At 45.3% G+C, this 23,689-nt stretch overlaps 1 protein-coding gene across 2 annotated transcripts in view; it reads right to left on the bottom strand.

The window, feature by feature from the left end:
* Positions 1-23,689, bottom strand: part of MROH1 (maestro heat like repeat family member 1) — a 2,813,132-nt gene that overhangs the window by 481,007 nt on the left and 2,308,436 nt on the right. For both annotated transcript variants that reach the window (XM_069621886.1, XM_069621885.1), the window contains one exon: positions 10,507-10,644. In XM_069621886.1, coding sequence (XP_069477987.1) covers positions 10,507-10,644 — 138 coding nt within the window. The remainder of the gene's footprint in view (positions 1-10,506; positions 10,645-23,689) is intronic.

Raw genomic sequence — 23,689 nt, forward strand, 5'->3', positions numbered from 1 at the left:
ACGGGAAGAGGGCGCCTAACCAGGTCCTCTCTTGGATCAGTCTCGACGTCACAGCGGCTTTCAGATTGCAGTGAAGGTAACAGCAGTCAACCTTCTTCGGCTAGGCTTCGAGATTCAGCTTCAGTTTCAATGTCAGTTTCAACTCCAGCTTCTGAACGATTTCTAGCAGTGAGAGGCCCCCAGATATACTAGTTGATCTCCCATTCATTCTGTTGGGTCACACTCAGGCAACCAATCACTCAGAAGGGTATTCAGAACTCAGTCAGCCAATCAGGCATAGAGTGCATTCAGGCCATTCTCCTCCCTTTCAGACACTCACACCAAGGAATGTGTATTGGGACAAGTACCCAGCCATTCAACACTACACACTGCATTCATACCAGTTTCGGGCAGGGCTGCCTCAGTCATTGTGTTTCATACGAGAAACCAGACATTCACAACAAGAAGTGCATATTGGTCACACACTCCATTTACCCAGGTCCCAACCACAAGGTGTACCCACAACATACAGTCACTGGAAAGGCTCCAGCCAGTCTGGCCTGGACTTCTCTACAATACCATATATGGAACTTCCACCCAACAGCTTGTCAGGGGGAAGGGACAGAGTCAGGGCTTCCCAGGTCTTTGGGAAAACAAGGTAACAGGCAATAGAAAACAAGAGGCCACAGGGGCCATCTTGTTTCCTATTAGGAATCAACTGATTCCAATGGCAGTGCCTCGGTATCCCAAAATGGAGGATACTCAGAGCACCTGTCAAATTCAGCAGTGAGCTGGCACCAGCCGATACCCTGCTCTGTGGGCCACACACAGGTGCCCAAAAACATACACTATGAGCACAGGGTTGTACCCCCCACCCATGGGTGCCATAAGGGTATCCCATGGTTCTGTACACCAAACAAAAACAGGAACAGCTGCACTGCCAGGAGTCCCGCATGGATTCCTGGGCAGAAAACAATACAGAACACAAATCAAAAAGGACTACAGGACAAGGACAGGGAGGCCCTGTCCCTCCAATGCATTTCCACCATCACAGAGACCGCGCTATGCCTGCTCAGAGCATCCACCAAGGTGTTCTCTGCCCTGCCAGATGAGCTGCTGAGACCGGGATTTGGTTCTCCCGTAACCAGAAACAGAGCTGAATTGCCTCTGCCCAGCTTGTTGTGGTAGTGCATGGCCACTGTGTTGTCCGTCAGGACAAGGATATGCTTCCCTCTGAGAGAGAGGACAAAAGCCCTCAGGGTTAACAGGGTTAACCTGATGGCCTGCAAATCCAGCCTATTGATGTGCCACCTGGCTTCTGATGGAGACCAGAGGCCGCTCACCTGCAAATCCTCGCAGTGGGCACCCTAACCCTTCAGGGACCCATCTGTGACCACTCGGGTCTGGGGCCAAGGATGCCGGGCCAAGGATGCCAGAAGTGTTCCCTCGCCATTAAATTGCTGCGTATGTTTCCACCAGCCAAGTTCGCAGACTACCTGGCTGGCCACTGAAAGGCGATCCATGAGCGCTACCAGCTACTGAAACCACTGGTCCCTCAGGAGCCACTGGAGGGTTCTCATACGCAGCCTGGCCTCTGGCACTAGAAAAATACAGGAGGTCATGAGAGCCAAGAGGCAGAGGAAGGAAGCTGCTGGAAAGGCGGCGTGGTTCTAAAACAAATGCAATATCTGGGCTATGTTGCAGACTCTCTCCTCGGGAGGAAAAGCCTTCCCTACCTGGGTGTCTGGGACTGCTTCTATAAACTGGAGCCGCTGAACTGGCGTCAAATGGGACTTTGTCAAGTTGAGGGAGAAGCCCAGCCTGTGCAGTAAAAGGAAGGTGTCCTCTAGATGAGACAAAACCTGTCCCGCCGACTCCCCTCAGATCAGTCAGTCATCCAGTTATGGAAATACGTGGACCCCAGATCTCCTGAAGTGAGCCGCATCTACAGTCCTTGGCGCAGAGGTTAACCCAAAGGGAAGCATTTTGAAGTGATAGTGCTTGTCCTCTATGAGGAACCTTAAGACCTTCCTGTACTTTTGTGTATCGGCACATGGAAATAAGGGTCTTGTGTGTCTATTGACACTAGTCAGTCCTGAAATTCGAGAGCGTGGAGAATCTCTCTCAACATCAGCATCCTGAATGTGTCCTTCGCCAGGAACTTGTTCAAGGTCCCGAAGTCCAGGATGGGACAGAGACCTCCTCCCTTCTTGGGCACCAGAAAATATTGGGAATACTGTTAGGCAGAATCCCGCGCAGTGCCCTTAGGGACCATTATACACAATTAGACTACAGGTGGCAATACAAGTTTTACCTTTGGTACAAGCCTGTACTACTATGTTAAAGTGGTAGCAGTAGCGGAGCAGCCAGGCTTATCTCAAGAGTATATGAGCAGTAGCAGAGATTACACAAAGGGACCACAATTCCTGTGACTCAAGCAAACACTGACTCAAGGTTTCAGGTAAAAAATGATAAGTACATTTATTTTTAAACCATCTTTTATGAACACAACACTTCTATTAAATTCAAAACCACATGTAAAATACACTACAACTAACCAATTCACTTTGTACGGTATAAATCAAGGTAAGTAGCCTATGTTTAAACGGACCGGTGTTATGGATCAAGACACGTTACCGTGAATACGAATACCATCACTTTTTGACAGTTCGGTCTACTAAACAAACCCGTATCTGCGGCAAGAAATGTTACCGGGGCAAAAACACACTTAGCACCTGAGACACCCAGAGGGAGTTGGGGGCAAAAATCATAGGCAATATTTTGGTTAGGCAGACAGAATCGAAGAACTCAGACAGGAATTCAAGAGTCAAAGGGCCGGAGCCAAAGTGAAGTGACACTGGGTGCCTGTTGTCGAGGATAACACAGTCGGACAGTTCGAGATTCAACATAGCCAAGAATACTTTGATATTGTCAATGTTCGGAAGCAAAAGTTATAAGAAGGAGGGAAAGTAAGGACAAGCCTTAAGGAAGAGAAATAGGGATTCATCGAAATTCCTCAAGAAAGACACAGCACCTTTCTCAAAGACTGAAGCTGGTGCCACGGCAGTTGTTCCTGGTAGTTTCCTGCAGACCCACGATTCCTGGAGCTTCGGCACGAAGAAGGATGATGAGAAGGTATACACCACACAGGGATGAGGCCGGCAGCAGCGACAATGAATACAAGGTGCGCTCCTTAAAAACAGGAGAGGCTCTTCAGGTGGCTATCCGGACCACTACAGCAGTGTGCAGCTATTTCGACCACAAAGGGATTCCTCTGACTGAAGATGATGAGCTGGTTATCCCCACCAGGCTCACGGGAAGAAGACGCCGGACTGGATCTTCTCTTAGTCGTTGAAGGGTAGATGCAGGACTGCAGCAGGGCTTCACCGGTATGGGATAGTTGCAGCAGTCGACCTTTCCTCGGCTTCTCTTCGGTTCCTTGTAGTTCCAGTGGCAACTCTCGGACTTCCAGCCCAAGAGACCTGCCTTTTATGCAAAAATCCCCCATTCACACAGCCTGGCTGTCAATCACCCAGCCAGGGGGTTGTCCAGCCCGGACAACCACCTCGGCCAATCATGACAAAGTGCGACTTGGGTTTCCTAGGATACCCTGTGCAGGGGGTGATTACACCCCTCCCTCACATTCAGCCCACCTAGACACCCAGGCGCCTAGAGGAGGGCTTCTTGGCAGAAGCCCGCCAAAAGACAGTGAACAAAGAAGGCAAACTTGGTTTGCCGCGCAAAGTAAAACACAAGAAGGAGTTTAACAAAAAGAAATGCCGAATAAACTGTACCGGAGCCAAAAGAAAAAGTATTTGGTCAAGCGGGTTTAAGTTGGAGACTAATACAATAGCATACAATACTACCACGTTTATATAAGATAACCGCGGTAGAAAAGTTTAGAGTAGATACCACTGCCACCAGCCAATTCTAAATGTAAAAAGAGCGAAACAATGCTCTAGGAGGTACATATAAAAAGGGCTAAGAGTTAACCCTTCCAGTACTCCATGTAAGATGGGGTGTACTGGATCTGTGGTTAATTTGACTAAATAAAGTTAATGGTAACTTTACTACCCTTTTCTGGGGGACAGTAGTCATCCTCAGAAATGGAGTCGGTGGAAGTCTGAACGACATCCCTGTGTCACTGCACTGAAGGTGCTGTGTAACACTTAAAAGAAGGGGGCCACTGAAGTGGTGTACTCCAGAGGCCACAATCATACAAACAGGTAAAAGACACATAGCAAAACATGGGTAAGAGTGGGGGAAAAGCTCACACTCTTACCACGTGGAAAGAAATAACTCCGGAGATCCAGCAAAGCTGCTGAGGGAGTCATTAGGTAAGGGAAATTAGCCATGAAATGAGAATTCTCCCTAACAAATACCAACCGACCCTCTCTGATCCGGAGGTACCTCTTCCACTGCAACATTAGACAACAGGGCTCTCAGTTCTTCCTGGAGCTCCTGTATTGGTTGAATTAGGGGAACGGGTGGTCTTTCTGGCGGCATCTTTAGAAAAGGCAAACCATAATGAAGTTATTTCCTGCCAACGGTCCACCAACAGTGGGAGGCGAAAATCAAAGCGGCTTGGAGGGTGCATGTGTCCCCACTGCTGTTGCTGTTTGCTGGCCTCCAGAGGCTCCTCTCCCCCTTCCGGGACGCAAGAAGCGCCTCTGCCCTTGCCTGGCTTGAGGGAACTGCGCCTTCCTGCCACAGGGAACGTAACGTCTATAGCCTCTGCCCCTGGAGGCAAAGCTGAAGGCAGGCTTGGCCTGCTGCGCCACTAATCCCGATGATTTGGCAGCCAACTTGGATTCCTTGAACTTTTCCAAGGATTTGTCCACTTTCTGGTCGAAAAACATGTCACCTTCAAAGGGCATCTCCAGCAGCCTGTTCTGAACATTCAGAGAGAAGCCAGAGGTTTTTAGATAGGCTGGCCGACTAATTACTACTGCTGAACCCATTGCTCTGCCAACGCAGTCCGCTACATCCAGGCCCGTTTGCAATTACTGCTTGGCTACCACCTTTTCATCCTCCACCAGCTGTAAAAATCTGTCCCACCCTCAGGGACCTATTCAGCAGCCTTCCATAAGCCAAAGGAGTACTTGGCGAATCCGCAGGCTATGATTTTGCCTTTTTAGATATAGTGCCTTTGAGCACCATGCTGCCAGAGGTGAATACCTTTCTGGCAATTCGCCTCCGACTGTTGGCACTGAGGGCTTGAGAATGGGTTTCGAAGCCAAAGCTTTCGATGGTGAAGATTCTTTCACCGCAAGGGACGCTCGGATAACCGATGGAGGTCATGGGCCTCGGCGTTAGGGCCCTCTGGCGACTTATGTCTGGTAGGCGCGACGCCCGAAGGCGTTTTCGATATTGATGATGTTGACAGAGTGACTTGCTTGGGGCCGTGAGCACCGAGCGCCGCTTTTGCCGCCAAAGCTTGCTGGTCAGAGGCCAGGGCCACACCTACAGCAGCTTTTTGACTAAACATTTCAAGCATGGAAGTTTTAAAACTTTCCCACTCTTCTCGAATGGTTGGCCCCGCCGAGGACTTATCTCGTTCCAACAACAAGCTAGACTTGCTTCTATGGCGGTGTTGCTGCTGCTTCTTCCGCGAGAAAGACCACGATGAATGGCTCCTGGAGTGGGACTGTTTCTTAGTCTTCTTGCAATGATGTTCCTTCCCTTTGTTGGGGTGGGCTCCTCAGTCTCGGCCTCTGAAGACTGTGCGAGGGACCAAGCAGAGATTGGGGAACTGGTCAGCCCAAAGCCAGTTTCCGGGACCTCTCACGAAGGGACTTTGGCTGCATCTTTGCGCACAATGCGCAGCCATCTGTTTTGTGGACAAACACCTAGGCACCCCAGACATACGTAGTGGGGGTTGGTTACGGACATTTTGGCCCCGCAAACATGGCATCGCTTGAAGCCCGAAGCCCTGTGAGACGACATTGCGTCAAGGTTTTCTGAGAAAACGTACAACTAGGTACAAAAAAAGTTGAGTAAACTCAAGTTGTTTTCCTGATGAAGCGTACAAGCACGTGGAAAAAGTGAACTGAAGCATGGGGCGTAGGGATGGGCTATATATATGATGCCTGATGTCACTTCCTGAGCAGACAATTGAGAGACAGACAAGATGGATCGACGGCCGAGTCCAGGTCCACTACACCCCCTGTCGAAAAAAAAGTTTTAGACCAGCAAAGCTGGATGATGGATATCTATCAAGATGAGGAATCTGTGGGAGAAAAGCAATCCATTGAAAAAAGCATTCCGCTTGACGGCGTGTTTCCCGGCTTTAGCCGTGAAGGAGAAGCAGAGGGAACAGCCGGAAGGAGACGCCACAAGTCGGTGAGTGTTGGGGAGGACGCTTGCACATCGGGGTGCACTGCAAATATATATTGAATACCGAATTAATGGAACTTAAAAAATTAAGAGAAAACAATGGTTACTGAAAACCAAATTAAATGAACTTTAAAATTAGGCGAAACAATGCTTATTGAATAACAAACTGAATGGAACTTCACAAGTAAGTGCCATGAATGCTTATCAAATATTAAAATTAATGAAACATTGAAATTAAGCATTCTAAGTGTTGAATGGAATGCAAACCTTCATGGGCCAAGCAAATAAAGTGAATAACTCAAATGCCCAGGTGAAAATGATTTACATAAAAGGGCACATGTGTGTGAGTCATAAGATAGCAAAACATCCTCAAACTGAACTTTTAATGAGTGCAATGTGACATGGCTAAAGACTGGAAAGGATGTGTGACAAGTAATGGCAGAGCCAAGAGGCTGACAAAGAAAAGCTAGAAGATTGTAAATCTACACATCAAAGCCAAGAGGCCGAGAGTCAGGGATCATGGTTGCGCGACCTGTGATGGGTGGACCGTTTGGTAAGATACCTGCGCCTAGACCAATGAGCCTTATATGTGGACAACCCAAAGACATGGTGATGATGAAGTTAAACTTTTGGGGAAGGGAATCCTGACACTTGAAGAGCTACATTGTGTGGTCTTGGGGATGAAGCCTCAAGACCTTTTGTTTTCTGTGAACTGTGTTGCTTGGAACTTGCAGAAGGGAACCCTGAGGATTGGTGTCGAACTGTGTTATGAACTGGAGAAAGGTAATCTTGAGACTTTTTCATGGCACTTTCTTATACTTGGGCAAGGGGAGCTGAAAGGAAGCTACGAGCTGGAAGAAACTCAGAACTTTTAGTTAAACACTATTTCTTTTGATTTTGACATCCCTACGGATTGTTTAGCTTTAGTTGTGAGGACAATTATAGGTGTTGACACAGACATTTAATTTGAAGTCATTTACTCAGACTATCCTTAGTTGTGTTAGCTTGGGAAATCCCACCTTAGCATAGGACAAGTTAGTAAGCTACTAAATTAGTAAGCTATACTCTAAAGAGGGGTGTGAATACGATTCAGTAGCAACCCAAACAGCAAAATATAACAATCCAAAATAAAGGAAATGTCCAATAAAGTTTCTATAAAAATATATGCACTTTAATTAAACACACCATTTGCAAGAAAACTAAATGGAAAAACACTATACAAAATGTACCCATGTTGACCGAACAGGAAATATGTAGAGATCGAAGATGCAGTACTCTGATTAATTAAGCAAGGGGAGAAAAGGCAATAATTAACAATGATTGTAAAAAGGATAAGTACTTGAGCAAAAAGGGATGAATGGTGACCTAGCCAGTCTATATGGCTCAAATATGGACCGGGAGGCAGTTAATAATAAATGTTGCTGGTCTTGGTGGTTTCACAATAATGAAACAGGCTTCTAGGTGCTGTTCGAAGCAGTTAGTGTTCAGAGGTCGCACTGTTATAGACCAGGAGTGATGTCGAACAGGGTTCAAACTGAAGTTCGTTGTGGTTTGAAGCAATGCTTGAAGAAGGGCGGATCGTGAGGACCACCAGTCTCTTCGACTGTGAAGATGCTAGTGACTGGATGCGCAGTTCGGGTCAGACTATTTGATGCAGCATCCAATGGTTGCGTTTCACTGGTCACCATAATCAGTCCGACTAGTGATGAACATCGGCAGCGAAGATGATAGCAGTACAAACGTTGTTTCGAAGGGAGCCGATGCAACAAGGAGCTTGGAGTTCGGGCCGAGGGAATGATGCGTTCAGCTAGCAGGCTGTGGCGGCAAACAGGTTTGAACGTGCAGTTTAACGGTCTGAAGATCGGGTGAGTGTCAAAGGCAGCTCAGACAGGTTAGTTCAATGCGGTCGAACGATCTACAATCATGGTGCTCAGCAGTTTGATGATGGGAAGTGCAGAAATTCTAGCTGACTTGATTATCAGACGCTGGGATTCCTCTCAGGGGAAAAGTGTAGCCATTTTCCTCAGGCTCCCAACGCAATGGAGGCTGGTGTACAATTCTAGGGATGCGTCACAATGATTAGGTCCTGGGCAGCAGAGATGCAGGTCTTGTTCCAGCAGGTCACCCCAAATGTGCCCCAGGGATGGGTAGGGAACAGAGTTTACTGCTGCCTTGGGCACAGTCTTCACTTCACTGGTGGATGGATTTGGAAAGTCAACTCTCCTAAAAGCTGTCCAGTGATTTCTTCACCAAGAAGACCTCAACTTTTAAAGGCAAAATTCTACAGGTTATTGGACTAAAGCAAAACTTCTTTAGAGGCCCAATCCCTGTCCTTGGAACACTTGGACTTTCTGACACCATACCCAAAGTGCTTTGTGTTAAAGTAAGTGGAGGGGACAGGAAAGGAGATAACAAGAGAACACAAGATGGTCGAATCTTCCTGCAGCTGGTCTGAGCTCCCCCTGGCTCCACTTATTCTACCCCCTTCCCTGGTCAATAGCAGCCCAGACCAGCTCCTACTGAGAGACTGGCTCATTGGAGAGAGGTGCTACCGGACCTCACAAAGGATCAAAAAGAGAGGCATAGCCATCCATTCTCCTGCACTGTTACTTGGCAGTGCCAGGCTGTCTGGCCAGAACACACACAACCCTTCCACAGTCGAACGGGTCACTTAGGGCTGGTACAGGCATGATATCAAATGGTTGTGGCTGCAATAAGTATGAGAGATGCTACCCACCATACCCTACCTCAGGTATGCCTTACATTTAAAGTTTACAACTGGCACCAAGATAGCAACTGGGTTATATGGTTTTGGCAACATGTGGGCGTATCTGAAAAACAGCTACTGTGCTACAATCGCTTGGCTGTCAGTGCAGCTATCAGAGGGCACGTGCTCTCACTAAATCTGCTCTGTGCCACAAGGGAGCATGTGAGTCAGATCAGGATACTGATTCAGCAGAGCACAAGTCTACACTATGCTTTTGGAATGGTGTTTGTGGGCAGGGGTGTTGCATCCTTTTATAGTTAATAAAGACTGCAACATTGCCAGATGGCAATCCTTCACAGGGCGAAAAGGGGCTCCTGAACCCCAGAAGACGAGTGTGCTCCTGTGTGGGAAAGAAGAGCCTCCTGGACCGGAGAAGAGTGGGAGAATAGCGCGCCAGTCAGTGGGAGAATAGCACTACTGAATCACAGAAGAGAGGTCCATTGAGGAGACAAGACTGCCTGGAACCCTAAAAGAGTTGTCTGCCCCATTAAGTTGGAAAGGAGCCCACCTGGACATCAGAAGAGGGGTGGGCTCCAGGGATGTGGAGAAAATGTCCCCTAGATCACGAAAGAGGGTGGGGGGAGAGAGGAGAACACCTGAACCCCAGAAGTGGGAGTGTACTTCAGTAAAAGGGGAGAAGGGCCCATGAACCACCGAAGAGGTCCAAAAGGACGGGACCCCTCACAAAGGAGAAGGGAGGGGTGAGAAGTAGTAAGAGTGACATTGATCCCAGAAAAAGGCACGTGCAAACAGAAGAGGAGAGACCCTGAAATCCAGAAGAGGGGTGTCCTACACCGAAAAAAGAGTGAGCAGGGCACTATATCCCTTGGTGCAGATTAGTGAGCAGGGCACTATATCCCTGGTAGAGTGAGCAGTGCACTATATCGCTGGGTGTGAATTAGTGGTAGATCATTATATCCCTGGGGGTGGAAAGGTTAGCAGGGCACCATATCACAGAGTAAAAGAACAGAGGGGGGGAGCGCCTTGGTGCAGAAAGAGGAGAAAAAGTAACACGAAGATGGAAAGCCCCAGTGAAGGGGAGGTTTGAACACTTGGAAAAGGGAGAAAGTCCTAAATCCCAAGAGAGGAGGCAAGGCATTGTGGTCTGCAGAAAAAATGATAGACTGACGGTTAGAGCCACCATAACAGGAGACCGTCCTATCTGAAAGTTACTTTAAGCATTGTTATTTGCAGTCCTTAATTTATAATCCTGAGTTCAAGGACTAGGGCTCTCAAGAATCTTCATGTTAAAACCAACCTGAACCAATTACCATGCAATAGTATTATCTTTTACTTGTTTTTAATAAAACCCTATACAAACGTATTCTGATATCACTAGTGGTGTGTTCCCTCTGCCATGTGATGCATACAGAAGTGGACTGCCTATAGTACACACTAGAATTTACAGTTCTCAAAAGTTGTACCTGGCCAACACAGCTACACCATCGTGGTGAGTATCCGAGCTTTTCATCAATTCCCAGCCTCCATTTCTCTCCACATCTTTTACCACAATATAACTTCCTCCTTGAGTCAGCATAGCCTTCATGGTTTCAACTGCAGAGCTGTACACAACCACAGAATGACGTTATGGACACTTAGTGCAAGCAATACAATGTAATTGCAAGATAAAATAACATTTCATAAAACATTCTTAAACAAATGTACAATACCAGTAGCATACAGATTCATATAGTGAGGTCATAAGAGCACAATTTTTCAGTTTGAAAGGTTAACTGAGCAGTGGTAAACTAAACTTACCTGTGAGCCCACATCTAGAAAAGCAAAAACGCATATCAACCATTCTTTCGCAGAGAAAATGTGGAGGATTCGGAAGAGGATAAATATAGCGGGGCACGTGCAGTCGGTGGAGTGCTGAGGCAAGTGCTGTTTCGCTGTCCGCTGAGCTTGTTTTTCAAAATGTGATTTGGAACCTTATCTGCGGTGAACTTTTCCAGTGTTCTTAAACACCAGCATACCTACGGATTGCTGATTGGCTCCTCAAACGAGCTTCATACATTGTATTGGTCAACCTAATAAGTCCCACCTTGAGGATCCGGAAGCGGATAAATATAGCGGGCCACGTGCAGTCGGTGGAGTGCTGATGCGAGTGCGGTCTCGCTGTCTTGCTGCTCGGGGAGCTGAGGCAGAGGTACTCCTCTTGTTTGTAAGTACCAAGAATTTCCAAGTGAATTAATTGAAAATGGCTGCCAAACAGAGAACTAAATCCATAAGATGCAACTTCATGGGCACTCAGGATTTATAGAATAGCACCTTGATTCCTGATTTAGTGACAAAGTCCACTAATCAGGTGGCCGCTCATTCAGACTCTGTGGTACCAAACCCCAGTAACCAGAGGGGTAAAATCACATCCTTCTATCAAGGGGGCACCTCCAGTAGTGACAATCATTGAAAATAAGTCCTCTAAACTCATGGCTCCACCTATAAATATGACACACGATACATCAGGCAACAATCTACTGTCTTTCAATGTTATTGATAACTCGCTCCTAAACCTTTGCTATTCGGTACAACAAAGTATGGCAGCGCTGATGGACACTGGGAATATTGACAAAGGTTTAATAACGGTGGTGGAAGCTCAGGTGATTGCCTAATTTATTAATGCATTATTCTCCCCACCAGCCGAGTGAGACCTCCATTGGGAGTGCAGCAGCGTACTCTGAGATACAATCTTCTCTCGCCTCGGTGCAGTTCACCTTGAAGATTTTGCTAAAGCTTTGCGGCAGAATCTTCGCTAGTGTTCAGTCCCCGGCGCCAGTATTGCACACAGATCATGAGCCCAAGGAAGTTAATATTCAGAATGAACCTGAAGAAAGCGATGTAATTCAAATGGCTACAACTGGACCTACTAAGAAAGAGGACATGATTGACCCACATGGTGTCTCTAATAACGTAGTGGCAGGAAATGACTCATTGGAAGTACCTGATCTATTTTACTCTCTGAGGCAGAAGCGGCTTGCTGAGCAAGCCTTAACGAGACAAGGGAGACAATTTACTGAGATACCGGGGTCTACAACTACAGACCTGTTTAAGGGTTCTAAAAGGGCAAAGAACAAAACATGTCCGGAACAAAAAGTGGCAGCTAAAGAAAACAAGAAATCTCACAAGTTGTTTAATCACGCCGAATCAGGAAGGAGTTGAAACGGAAGTTAACGATTCACCCCAGGCCTTGTAGGACATATCGAATTCAGTGGTCTCGAAGGATACAATATCTCTGCTAACAATTCTAGTAAATAAAATGCCAGAGAAGCAAGCAGCCAATGTACAAATGGCAAAAGCAGTGAATCAGAAAGATGAGGCAGTACCAACAGACGAGAAGTTATTAACAAAAAATCTGAACGAGACAAATAGATGGGCATGGCTACCTCGTACTGCATTCTTAAATGAAGACCATAATTATATGTGTCTACCACAGCGCAGAGAACATATAAAGGATACTGCACAATCAATTCCATTATCCCTCAGTACTAACGCTGCAAACGTTCAGCTTTCAGATATTCAGACCAGTCTGAAATGGCTGCGGGAATCATTACCTTCAGTGTTAGCTTGCCAGAATTGAGATCTGTCTATAATGTCGAGGAACACACGTGGCATCACCCATATACTTGCCCAAATATTCTACATCCTTATTAACTGGAAATAACATGTTTCTGTTGCATTAATCCTGGTTAATGGATAATTTGTATCTTGATGGGTATACTATCCATCAGATCAAAGCTGAGAAAGGGGCAGACCCTATGGTGGCCTAATATTGGGTGTTACGCACAATATAGTTTGGGTAGAATTTCTACCATAGATTCCGACTGTTTTAGCAGTAGAAGCAGAAATCCTGCTGTTTACTTTTAGACAACCAGTCCTGATTGTTGGCATCTATGACCCTCCTGAGACAAATTATAGCTCTTTAATACAACAGTTCAAGAATTGTTTTTCAACTGGGTGATGGCGATGACACTATAATAATGGGGGGTGACTTTAACGCACACATAGTCTGTCATGAAGAGTTAGTTTGACATGAGGCGTTAAGCATTAGTAGTGTAATGAGGCAGAGATTACCGAACGGTGCTGGAGTGGGTTGGAATTTGGTTCTAGACGATTGGGGGCTCAAAATGTTAAATGGCTGTGTTGAAGGTGACAAACCCGGAGCATTGACCTGGAGACAGGGCATGAAGATGGCCACACCTGACTACTTTTTTGTAAATACAACCGTGTGTCCAGAAGTACTAACATTAATAGTAAAAGGGAACGATTGGAGTGATCATGAGGCCCTAGTATTGTTTTTGGAGGGAGGTCCCCCAAACTAGATCAGGGCACTAGGTGGAGCTGAAGTTAATCACTCTGGCAACAGGATAAGTTGGACATTAAAGAATCTAAAGCGGGCCAAGACGCGACTAGCGCATACGATTCCACACGTATAATGGATTTCCAGTATCAAGAGAGATGAAATTGCGAATTGGTTTGCTGTTTTTTTCACAACAGAACAGCACATGCAACCAAAATATTAACATCTTAGTGAATGGGAAGCAGGCAGCCTATGATGAGAGAATACATGAAAGAAAGCACACATTGAGACAGATAGTATGTGGTATTAGGAGAAGTGGCCTTAACTTGACTGAGAGACAGAGACAAATAAAGATAGCTAAGAATGCCTATAGGAACTGGGCGCGAGGGTGGCAAATGGCACAGATAAATATCGAGTGGCAAGAGATGGTAAACGTCTTGAAATCTGTTAGTGCCCAGATGCTATGGGAGTTATGTGAAGCCAAGGGTAATAAAGCACATAGGAGCTTAACCCCATCAGCGTGGAGACATGGATGGTTTATTTGATTGACTCGTCTGAGCATGAAAGTTGAATAAGGGATCACATAGCCCATACAGTTGCGTACCCTCTTCCTAGTAACATGGATATTGATGTGGTTACCATACAAACTAAGATCTTGCATTTAAAATCTTCTAGGGTGCCAGGACCAGACGGTGTATCTAACATTGTATTGAAACAGGATATGCATTTCTGGGCGACTCACTTAATGATTCTGTTTGATAAGATCCAAGCTGAAGACAGAATACCATCTTCCTGGTGCACCTCGATACCGATTGACGGCACTGGGAAGTTATTTTCTTAATGTCTGTTAAAGTGACTGCAGCGCTGGGCTGAAAGCTCTGGTCTATTGGACAGGTTTCAGTTTGGATTTCACACTGGGTTTTCGACCTCCCATAATCTTAGGTTGGGCAGAAAGGAATAACATCATAGATCCATGACAATCGGGAGTCATGAAGAGAACCAGCACTGACCTAAACCTCTTTATCTTGACAATGCTAAAAACAAACGCGTTGGAATTCAAAAGGGAATTGCACTTGGCATTTATCGACCTAAGTCAAGCTTTTGACACTGTAAATAGGAGGATGCTGTGGGAAAAACTAAAAAAAAAGAAAAAATGTCCAGAAGAACTATTGAAGCCGATAAGGGCTCTACATCAAAACACGTCAGCGCAAATTCGGTTAAGCGAAGAAGGTCAACTGACATCTGAAGTGGAAATCAAAAAGGGTGTAAAACAAGGCTGTCCACTAGCAGCAACCCTATTTAAATTATACATTGTGGATCTACCAGACATAACAACTAACAAAAGCCACTTTGCACTAAAACTGAACGAGCAGGAAGTGGCAATGATTTGCTACACAGATGACATGGTTTTAATGGACGAAACGAGAATAGGCCTACAGCGGCTTCTAACAAACTTACAGAAATACATGAAAACAAACGAATTGGTGATAAACGTGGAGAAATCCAAGATAATGACAGTGGGCCAAAGTAAAAAAATATCAGAGAAAAAATTCAAATGGGAAATAGGAGGTGAGGATCTGGAATCAGTGGCCGAGATTAGATATCTAGGAGTGAGATTTAATACCTCAAGTGTAGAAAAAAACTGGGAAGATGAGTTGTATGCGAAAGACAAGATTCTAAGCTCGCAAGGCAGAATAATAAGTGGAAGATTCAGGAAAATTCTCCTTGATCCCAGTACGAATGTTCTACATCCAGAAAGTAGTCCCTTCTCTAACATATGGAAGTGAAGCAGGAGTGAATTTATCCTATGAAATTTGGCCCAAAATAGAAAGTTGCTTCTGGAAAACACTACTAAAATTACCAAGAAATACACCAATAGTTGCAATCAGATCGGCGCTTGGTCTAGAGTCTTTAGAACCAACAATGAAATGGAAATCTTTGGGATTATTGAGAAAAATAAGCAAAGAAAAGCCGGTCGAAGGATATAAAATACTGGCAAAGAAAGGACAGGAAAAAAGCGCCACACACTTAAACCACTGGAAAAGTGAGGAAGAGGTGGTAACAAACCCCAATTGTGTAAAGGAAAAGCTTTTAAGGCAGGACTGGATTTTAACAAGAGAAGCAAAACAAACTGAAAAATATAGGAAACATTGCCAAAGAACATCGTAAAAGAAACAAGCTACCCGAGTACCTCCAAATATTCCCCTCAAACTTCCATAGAGGAAAACTAATGAAAATTCGATTAGGAGTTTATCCAACAAACAAATACAACAATAGAACAGGAAGAAGAGGGATTAATGAAGGAAGTTGTAGATTCTGTCTAAGTAAAAAACAACAGGAAACAGCATTCCATCTCTTAATGAAATGTAAAGCAATAATAAAAGAGAAATCAAATGTTGAAAGGTCACATGACAACATTGGAATCAAGAAGCAATGAAGAACGGTGGGATTACTTTTTACAAGGAAATAACCATAGATTTACTTGTGCAGGAATACACTTTTTAGAGAAGATTCTTAAAGAAAAAAGACTCAGAACCAGACGTCTTAAAACAAGTGAATCAGCAAGAAGAAGGAAAGTAAGCTCTGTTTCAGTGAAAGAATTTTCTTTTAAAGGACTATAACGACAGTGTGATAAAAGTTTGCAAATTGAAACTAAATGTGCACAATAAAAATAAAAAAAAATAAAAAATAATCTTAGGTTGATGGACCATCTCTCATTGAGAAAACACGGAATATGAACATGCTGGGATTATATACTCTGGGACTTCGGTTCTGCTTTTGATTCCGTAGATAGGACAAGGTTATGGAGTAAATTGGAACTATTGGTATGCCCGGACGATATACTGTATTTTGTGAAATTACTCAATATGAATAACACAGTTAGGGTGAGGCTGGATGGTAAGGGAGCCTTGACTGCACATATTGCCATTGGAAGAGGGGTAAAACAGGGGTGTGTCTTGGCTCCCATACTCTTCAATCTATACCTTACGGATTTGCCCGGAACCTTGGCCAAAGTAGGAAGCTGTCCTCCAAAGATCCAGTGTTCATTACCAGATTCTGGCCTACTCTGACGACTTGGTACTGATGGACCATACTTTTACAGGACTAAGCCGTGCAGCCAATGCACTGTGGCACTTAGCAGAGAACTCCCTGAAAATAAATTGAACTATGACCAAATTGATGCTATTCACATCAAAAAAGCCTCCTCAAACTTGTTTGATAGTTAATAAGGAGATAATTGAGCATGTGACTGATTACAAATAGTTTGGTGTCGAACAGAATACACAACTGGGTTATCTGGTATGCAAGACCATCCGTATCAAGAAGACAGCGGAGATGACAGTACTGATCTGTAGATTTATGAGATGCACGGGGGGTTATATATCTGAAGGTGCAAGAAGACTATCGACAGTGTCTAGTACCTGCCATAATATATGGTTTGGAAAGCTTGTGATTAACAGACTACGGATGGTTACAGCAAACTGAGGGGAAATACTGAATCAAAGCGCTGGGACTGCCTCCTTGTATAACCATGGCTATTATCCAATTGGAGTTTGGGCTGCTCTCACTGCTTGCAACAATTCTTGAAGAAACAAGCATTCCTGTATTTACAGTCAAAGATTAGCCCTGAAACCCATATTTTGCATAATATTGGTCTAGATGTTGGTATAAAAACAGGGAAATCAAAATACAAAGTTAATACGCTTAGATTCTTTGAGGAGTTGGGTTGGAAACCGAGCTGGGGCTGTATGAGCTATAAAAAGAACTAGAGAATGAAATTGACCTCTGGGATTGGGGAGTTACATATTATATTCTTACATGAAACCCATGGCATACCGTATGATTTGCCCTGCTAAGAAACTTCAACTCTTCACACTTCTACTGCGCCTGAATAGACTCCCTGTGCTTTTCAATAGTAGAACAAGGATTCTGAAGGCTAAGCGATATTGAAGAATTTGTCTTAATTCTAAAGTTATGGAAACCAAGAAACAGGTCTTAACTGGGTGCCAGGTGCTTGTACCTAGATACATTTGATACTTAGATGAGTTTGAGCATCAGCCGCACACTATTACGACCAAGATATTTTGGCTGCGGTGCCTCAACACTCAAAGCAGATCATTGCATTTAAATCTGTATAGGGTCTGGTTAATGGTTGAAAAGAAACTGTGTGTGCAATAGGCCAAGGAAGGCCTAACGAAAAACTGAGTGTAGAGAAAGTTTGGCAATAGATGTCTTAGTTTACGTAGGGGGAAGGAAATTTGTAAAGCAGTAGTCAGTCCCGGTAATACAATGAAATGACTTGGTCATTTTAGCTGACTAAGCAGATCGTATTCTATGGTAGGAATTTAGGAACATAATCTTATTTTACTTCCTTTATTTTAATTTATTTTATGTATGGTTGTTGTTTCTGCATTCTCAATATGAATGTGTTTTAACGCTTGAACGTATTGAATATATAGAATGAAATTAATGTAACAGATATTGATCAAATGAGACTAGTAGAAAAATTTGCTTTTGTATTATACATAAATTATTGTTAATTTTTTTATTGTATAGTTGTGTAACGTTTTATACTAAAACACACTAAATAAATAAAATAATGCAGCTTAACTCTAAGATGCTTTAACTCTAAGATGCTTATTAAAAGATCAGAAGAACAAATTACTTAGCTCTCAGAAATATTCTATCTGATGGACGTTCTTCCCATGGATTCCACCTCTTTGATATCTATGTCTCAGGAAGCTGTACTTTGGGAACGTTTCCACTGCCATAGGGTGTAGTATGGCTCCATGTTGGCTCCACCCAATGCCTTTAAGCGGCAGAGAGGATGCCGGGGTTAGTATATATATTGGCGCTGCACCCTGTGACCTCACTTTCACCCTTCTCTCCTATAACTGTGACGCTGAGGGACAGCATACCCAAGGTGTACAATATATTTGCCAAGAGGAGCAGGTAGGGAGGGCGATAAGGAATCTGCTGGAAGAACCACCATCAGAAAGAACCTTACCGAGAGGCAAGTAATTTGTTCTAATGGACTCCTACTTTCCACTGATTCCTCATGTTTGATAGACTCCCAAGCAATACATAGACCTGGAGGAGGAAGGATAGTAAGGACACAACCTAAACCAGAACACTCTGAAGGACAGCATTGCCAAAAAGACCGTCTTGACCAGGAATAGAATTCAAGCAGTAATGTTTAGTGAATGTCTGCAATAAAGCCTACATAGCTGCTTGGTAAATATCCAGAACAGGGAACCCACGTTGCGGAGCCGAGGTGGCAGCCAACTCACTGGTGGAGTGAGCCCTGAGACGACCTTGCCAGCCACAGCCTTGCCAGCTGCATAACCATACAGCTGGTCATCTTTTCTGGCCTCTCTTGTCCGAGATGTAGTAGCTGAGGACCTTCATCGGTGTTAGGGAGAATTCTCTGTAAAGGCTAATTTAACAAACCTAGTGAGTTCCCCAGCAGCTTTGCTGGAATTTTGGGGTTTATTTTCTTCTCCTGCTAAGAGTGAGACTCTTTTTCTCCCACTCTTAGGCATGATTTGAGAATGTTCTTTGACTTTGTAATGTGTTTTATGGGCTTTGGGGCCTTTTACTCCATAGGGCTTCATGTGTTTTTTTGGTAAGTGTGTTACACAGCACCCTCAGTGCAGTAACACAGGGGTGTCATAGTGACCCCCAAACATAGACTTCATACCCTGGGACTGACTACTGTCTCCCAGGGCATGTAAAGTCACCATTGACTTTACTAGTCTTAAATTGTGAACAGAACCAGTACAAACCATCATATTGTGGAAGTACTGGTAGGGGTAAGTAGATTGCCCCTAGGTCTGTTTTTCGAGGGGGCACTGTGCAGTCCCCCCTCGTCGAGTTTCTGGCTGGTGGCAGTGGTTACCACACAAAATATTCCACCGGAATATTTCCTATGGGATTTTCCCGTTCATTTTAAACGCACCACTTTTTTGGTGCAATGTTAAAGATACCGCCGGGTTATTAATTTAATATTTATTCCCCGGTTGGGTCTTTTTGCCAGGACTCGGTTTTACAATGGCGTTTGTGTTCGCCTTTGTAACTCCAACCCAAGTCGAGCCCTTTGTTTCACTTTTTGGCAGGCTTCTGCAAAGAAGCCTCCAAAAGTGGTGCAACTCTGTCTGGGTCTACAGGATGTGCGGGAGGGGGGAATAGGCACTCTGGACTGAGTTGCCTCGGCAACTCAAGTCGCACTCTTGTGTGATTGGCCCAGTGGTGAGCCGCCCGGCTCACCACTTAGCATGTTTGAGTGACAGCTAGGACTGATGAATGGGGGTTTTCTGCATAAACGCAGGGCTTTGGGGACTGGAATTTCAGATGTCGCCACAGGCTCTAAAGAATCCAAAGAGGGAGAAGCTGAGCCGACCTGCAACGACGACACCACCGGTGGAGCCCTGCTGAACCGACTCACCACTTCCCAACGACAGAGAAGATGATCTTCCTGGAGAGTCTTCTTCCTTTGAGTTGGTGGGGTTAACTAGTTTGCCCTCTTTTCGCCTTCCTGGATCGTCTCGTGGTCGAATCGCCCGTGCCAAGCACCCCGGCGGCAGGATAGCCACGCTTCACCACTACCGCGAATAAAAGGGTAGTACCTTAAAACCGGGAAACTCTGCTGCTGGTTTTCTTCCCTGGCAGTGCAACGACCGCCAGCTTTCCTCCACGTCGAGATCTTCTCTTCCCCTGGACGAAGCACTGACTTGCACCCGCTGCCAGGAACAACTGCCCCCGCTGGAGCTTTCTCACCATTTCAGGTACTCTGTCCCGCCTGGTCTCCCTTGCAACAGACTGTTCAAGGTGTCCCGTAAATCCTTGACTCTCTATCCTGGGGTGACCTGGGACCTGTTAACTAACTTTTCTGAACGACCCAACTCCTTTTTGAACTATCTGCAAAGACTTTTAAAGTGTACTTCAACTGTGTAATCTTGGGCACATTCCGCCTTGCTCTCTCCAAGAGTGGGCCTGGCCTCTGAACTTTTTGCTCTACAGTAGACCCTGCCTTTCTTGACTTCCTGGTTCTTTTAAAAGTGTTGGTATTGTGTGCTTTACTATTCCTGCCTTTTCTCTCCCTTTTTAAATAATTATTGTAGTGCCATTTTGATTAAGCGCTCACCTCTGTTGATAATAAGTGGTGTTCTTTTCCTAAGACTTGTTGAATAATTAATCAGGGAGGTGTATATATTTCTAGTGACTGTGTTTGAACTTGCTTGACATATTAGTGCCAGTGTATTTTTACCAGTGTGTTTTAAATAAATAATTATATACTTTTATACCAAAGCTCTGGTCAGTGTTTGCTTGTGCTACTGTATTTTTGTACCTAATGTGTGTTAGGCAGAAACCTGTGCAGTTCCCTTAGGGAACACTGCAAAAGATTTAAGACTACAGGTGTTGGCAGTAAACCCACTTGGTAGAAGTCTGTACCACCCAGATTTACCTGGTAGCTGTGGCTGAGCAGTCAGACTTCACTCAAGAATACACAATAGGCACTCAGATACCACAATACAAGCAAACGCTGACCAGAGCTTTGGTATCAAAGTATATAATTATTTATTTAAAAACACACGGTTTGAAACACTCCAGCACTCTTATTGTAAAATATTCTAAACACAGTTACTATTGTAATTTATACACCCCTTTTCCTTATTAGATAAGTCACAGCAAAAACCACTTATTTGCATACAGAGGTGAGCGCTTAACTAGATGGCACTCCAATAAGTTTGTGAGAAAGGGAGGGAAAAAGACAGAATATGGAAAGGTACACCACTCTAAGATTCAGGAACACTATTAGCAAGGCAGAAGAACAAAAGTCACTGGTGAGCCAAAATCCAAAGGCTGGGCCCCCTCTTAGAGAGAGCAGAGCACAAATGCGCCCAAGATCACACAGTTACACTAGGCTTAGAAAGTCTTGCAGAGGGTTCAAAAAGAGTTTAGAGAGGCTTAGGAAAGTTTAGCCAGGGTGTCCCAGGGTAACCCAGGTTCGAAAGCCGGGTGCTAAATCTACCCCGTACAGTCGGTAGCAAGGGAAGCCAGGCGGGACACGGTACCTTAAGTGGGAAGGATCCTCCAGCGGTGCCAGTTGTTCCTGGTAGTGGGTGCAAGTTGCGTCGTCGTCTAGGGTTAGAGAAGATCTCGACTTGGAGGAAAGATGAAGGTAGTTGCACTACCAGGGCAGAAACCAGCCGCAGAGTTTTCCGGTTAAAGGTGGTACCTTTGTTTTGAGGTCGTGGTAAAACGTGGTATCCCGGTTGCTGGGGTGCTTGGCACGGGCAAGGCGGCCACGAGGTACGTCGGGAAAGCGAAAAGACGGTGAAACTGGTTATCCCCACCAGTCAAAGGAAGAAGACTCTCCGGCGGGAGATCTCTGTCGTAGGGAAAAGTGGTGAGGCAGTCCAGCAGGGCTCCACCGGTGGTGGTGTCGTGGCAGGTCGGCTCAGCTTCTCCCTCGTCGGATTCTTAGGTCCTGTGGCGACTTCTCAAGTTCCAGTCCCCAAAGCCCTGCTTTTATGCAGCAAACCCCCATTAACTCAACTTAGCTGTCACTCAAACATGCTAAGTGGTGAGCCGGCCGGCTCACCACTTGGGCCAATCAGGATGGAGTGCGACTTGAGTTGCCTAGGCAACTCAGTCCAGGGTGCCTAAATTTCCCTCCACCCCTCCCAAGTACCCCAGAGAGAGTGGCAACACTTTGGAGGGCTTCTGTGGAGAAGCCCGCCAAAAAGTGGAACAAAGGGCTCGACTTGGGTTGGAGTCAAAGAAGAGAACACAAACGCCATTTTAGAATCAAGTTTTGGCAAAAAATACCAACCAGAGAATTAATATTAATTAAATAAACCGGCGGTATGTTCGAGGCTACCGTAAATAATTAAATAAAGATAGTAGCCTAAAACAATGGGAAATCCCATAGGAAAAATATTTGCGGTTGAATATAAAAAGTAGTATCCACTGCCACCAGCCAAAACTCGATCAGGGGGGACGGAGACGTACCCCCTCGACTAACAGAACCCAGTGCAATTGAATTACCCCAGCCAGTACGTCCACAATATGATGGTTTGTACTGGTTCTGTTCAGAATTTAAGACTAGTAAAGTCAATGGTGACTTTACATGCCCTGGGAGACAGTAGTCGGTCCCAGGGTATGGAGTCTATACTGGGGGGTCACTAGGACACCCCTGTGTTACTGCACGAAGGGTGCTGTGTAATCACACATCACAATAACACATGAAGCCCTATGGAGTAAAAGACCCCATAGCCTATTAAACACATCTAGATTCAAAGAAACAAACTCAAATCATGCCCAAGAGTGAGTGTAAAAGAGTCTCACTCTTGGCAGGAGAAAGAAATAAACCCCAAAAATCCAGCAAAGCTGCTGGGGGACTCACTAGGTTAGGAAATTCAGCCTAAACAGAGAATTCTCCCTAACAATGTGTATACTCTTATATACTGCCTAACTCTTCTTGAGAGAAGTCTGACTGCTCAGCCACAGCTACCAGGTAAATCTGGGTGGTACAGACTGCTACCAATTGGGTTTACTGCCAACACCTGGAGTCTTAAACTTTTTGCAGTGGTCCCTAAGGGAACTGCACAGGTTTCTGCCTAACACTCGGGTTCAGCCGATGAAAACGCTCCTCTGCCTTTGAAGGATAAGGTGGAGGAAAAAAGAACAGGAAGCTGGATTTTTTGAGCGAGATGGAAATATGAGATCACCTTCGGATGGCCTAACTCTCAATGCCACATTCTCCTTGGAGAAAGCCAAGTATGGAGGTTTAGCAGACAATGGGAATCAGTCCGAGTGTGGCGGTCTGAAAATAAGGGTGCCGGTCGCACAGTACCAGGAACCTTTCCAGACCGCCACACTCCAACTCTGCCTTCCTGGGCCGGTGCGCCCGGCAGGTCTGACCTGTCATTCGCAACGGCCCAGTAGGCGTGGCTGTCACAGAAGCACCGGCACCGTTAGCAATGGTGCTGGTGTTTCCGTGTGCCCATTCTGGTGGAGTCCTATGGGACGCCACGGAAATGGGGACTTACACTTTTTGCTGCCTGATACCCCGGCCCGCCGGGACTTGTAATGTCCTGGTGGAAATGGGATCTCAGGCGACGGAAAATGTGTTACGAGTTCGGCGGCTACCGGAAGGTTATCGGTGAACTCATAATGAGGCCCAATGTCTGGAGCTCACTCAACCATCTAGCGGAGGTGATGGCGACCAGAAAAATCACCTTAAGGGTGAGCAATCTTAAAGAACAGGAATGAAGGGGCTCAAATGGACAGCCAATTAGAAGTGT

The sequence above is a fragment of the Ambystoma mexicanum genome, chromosome 5q (assembly GCF_040938575.1).
Source record: "Ambystoma mexicanum isolate Mex_15411 chromosome 5q, UKY_AmexF1_1, whole genome shotgun sequence".
NCBI lineage: Eukaryota > Metazoa > Chordata > Amphibia > Caudata > Ambystomatidae > Ambystoma > Ambystoma mexicanum.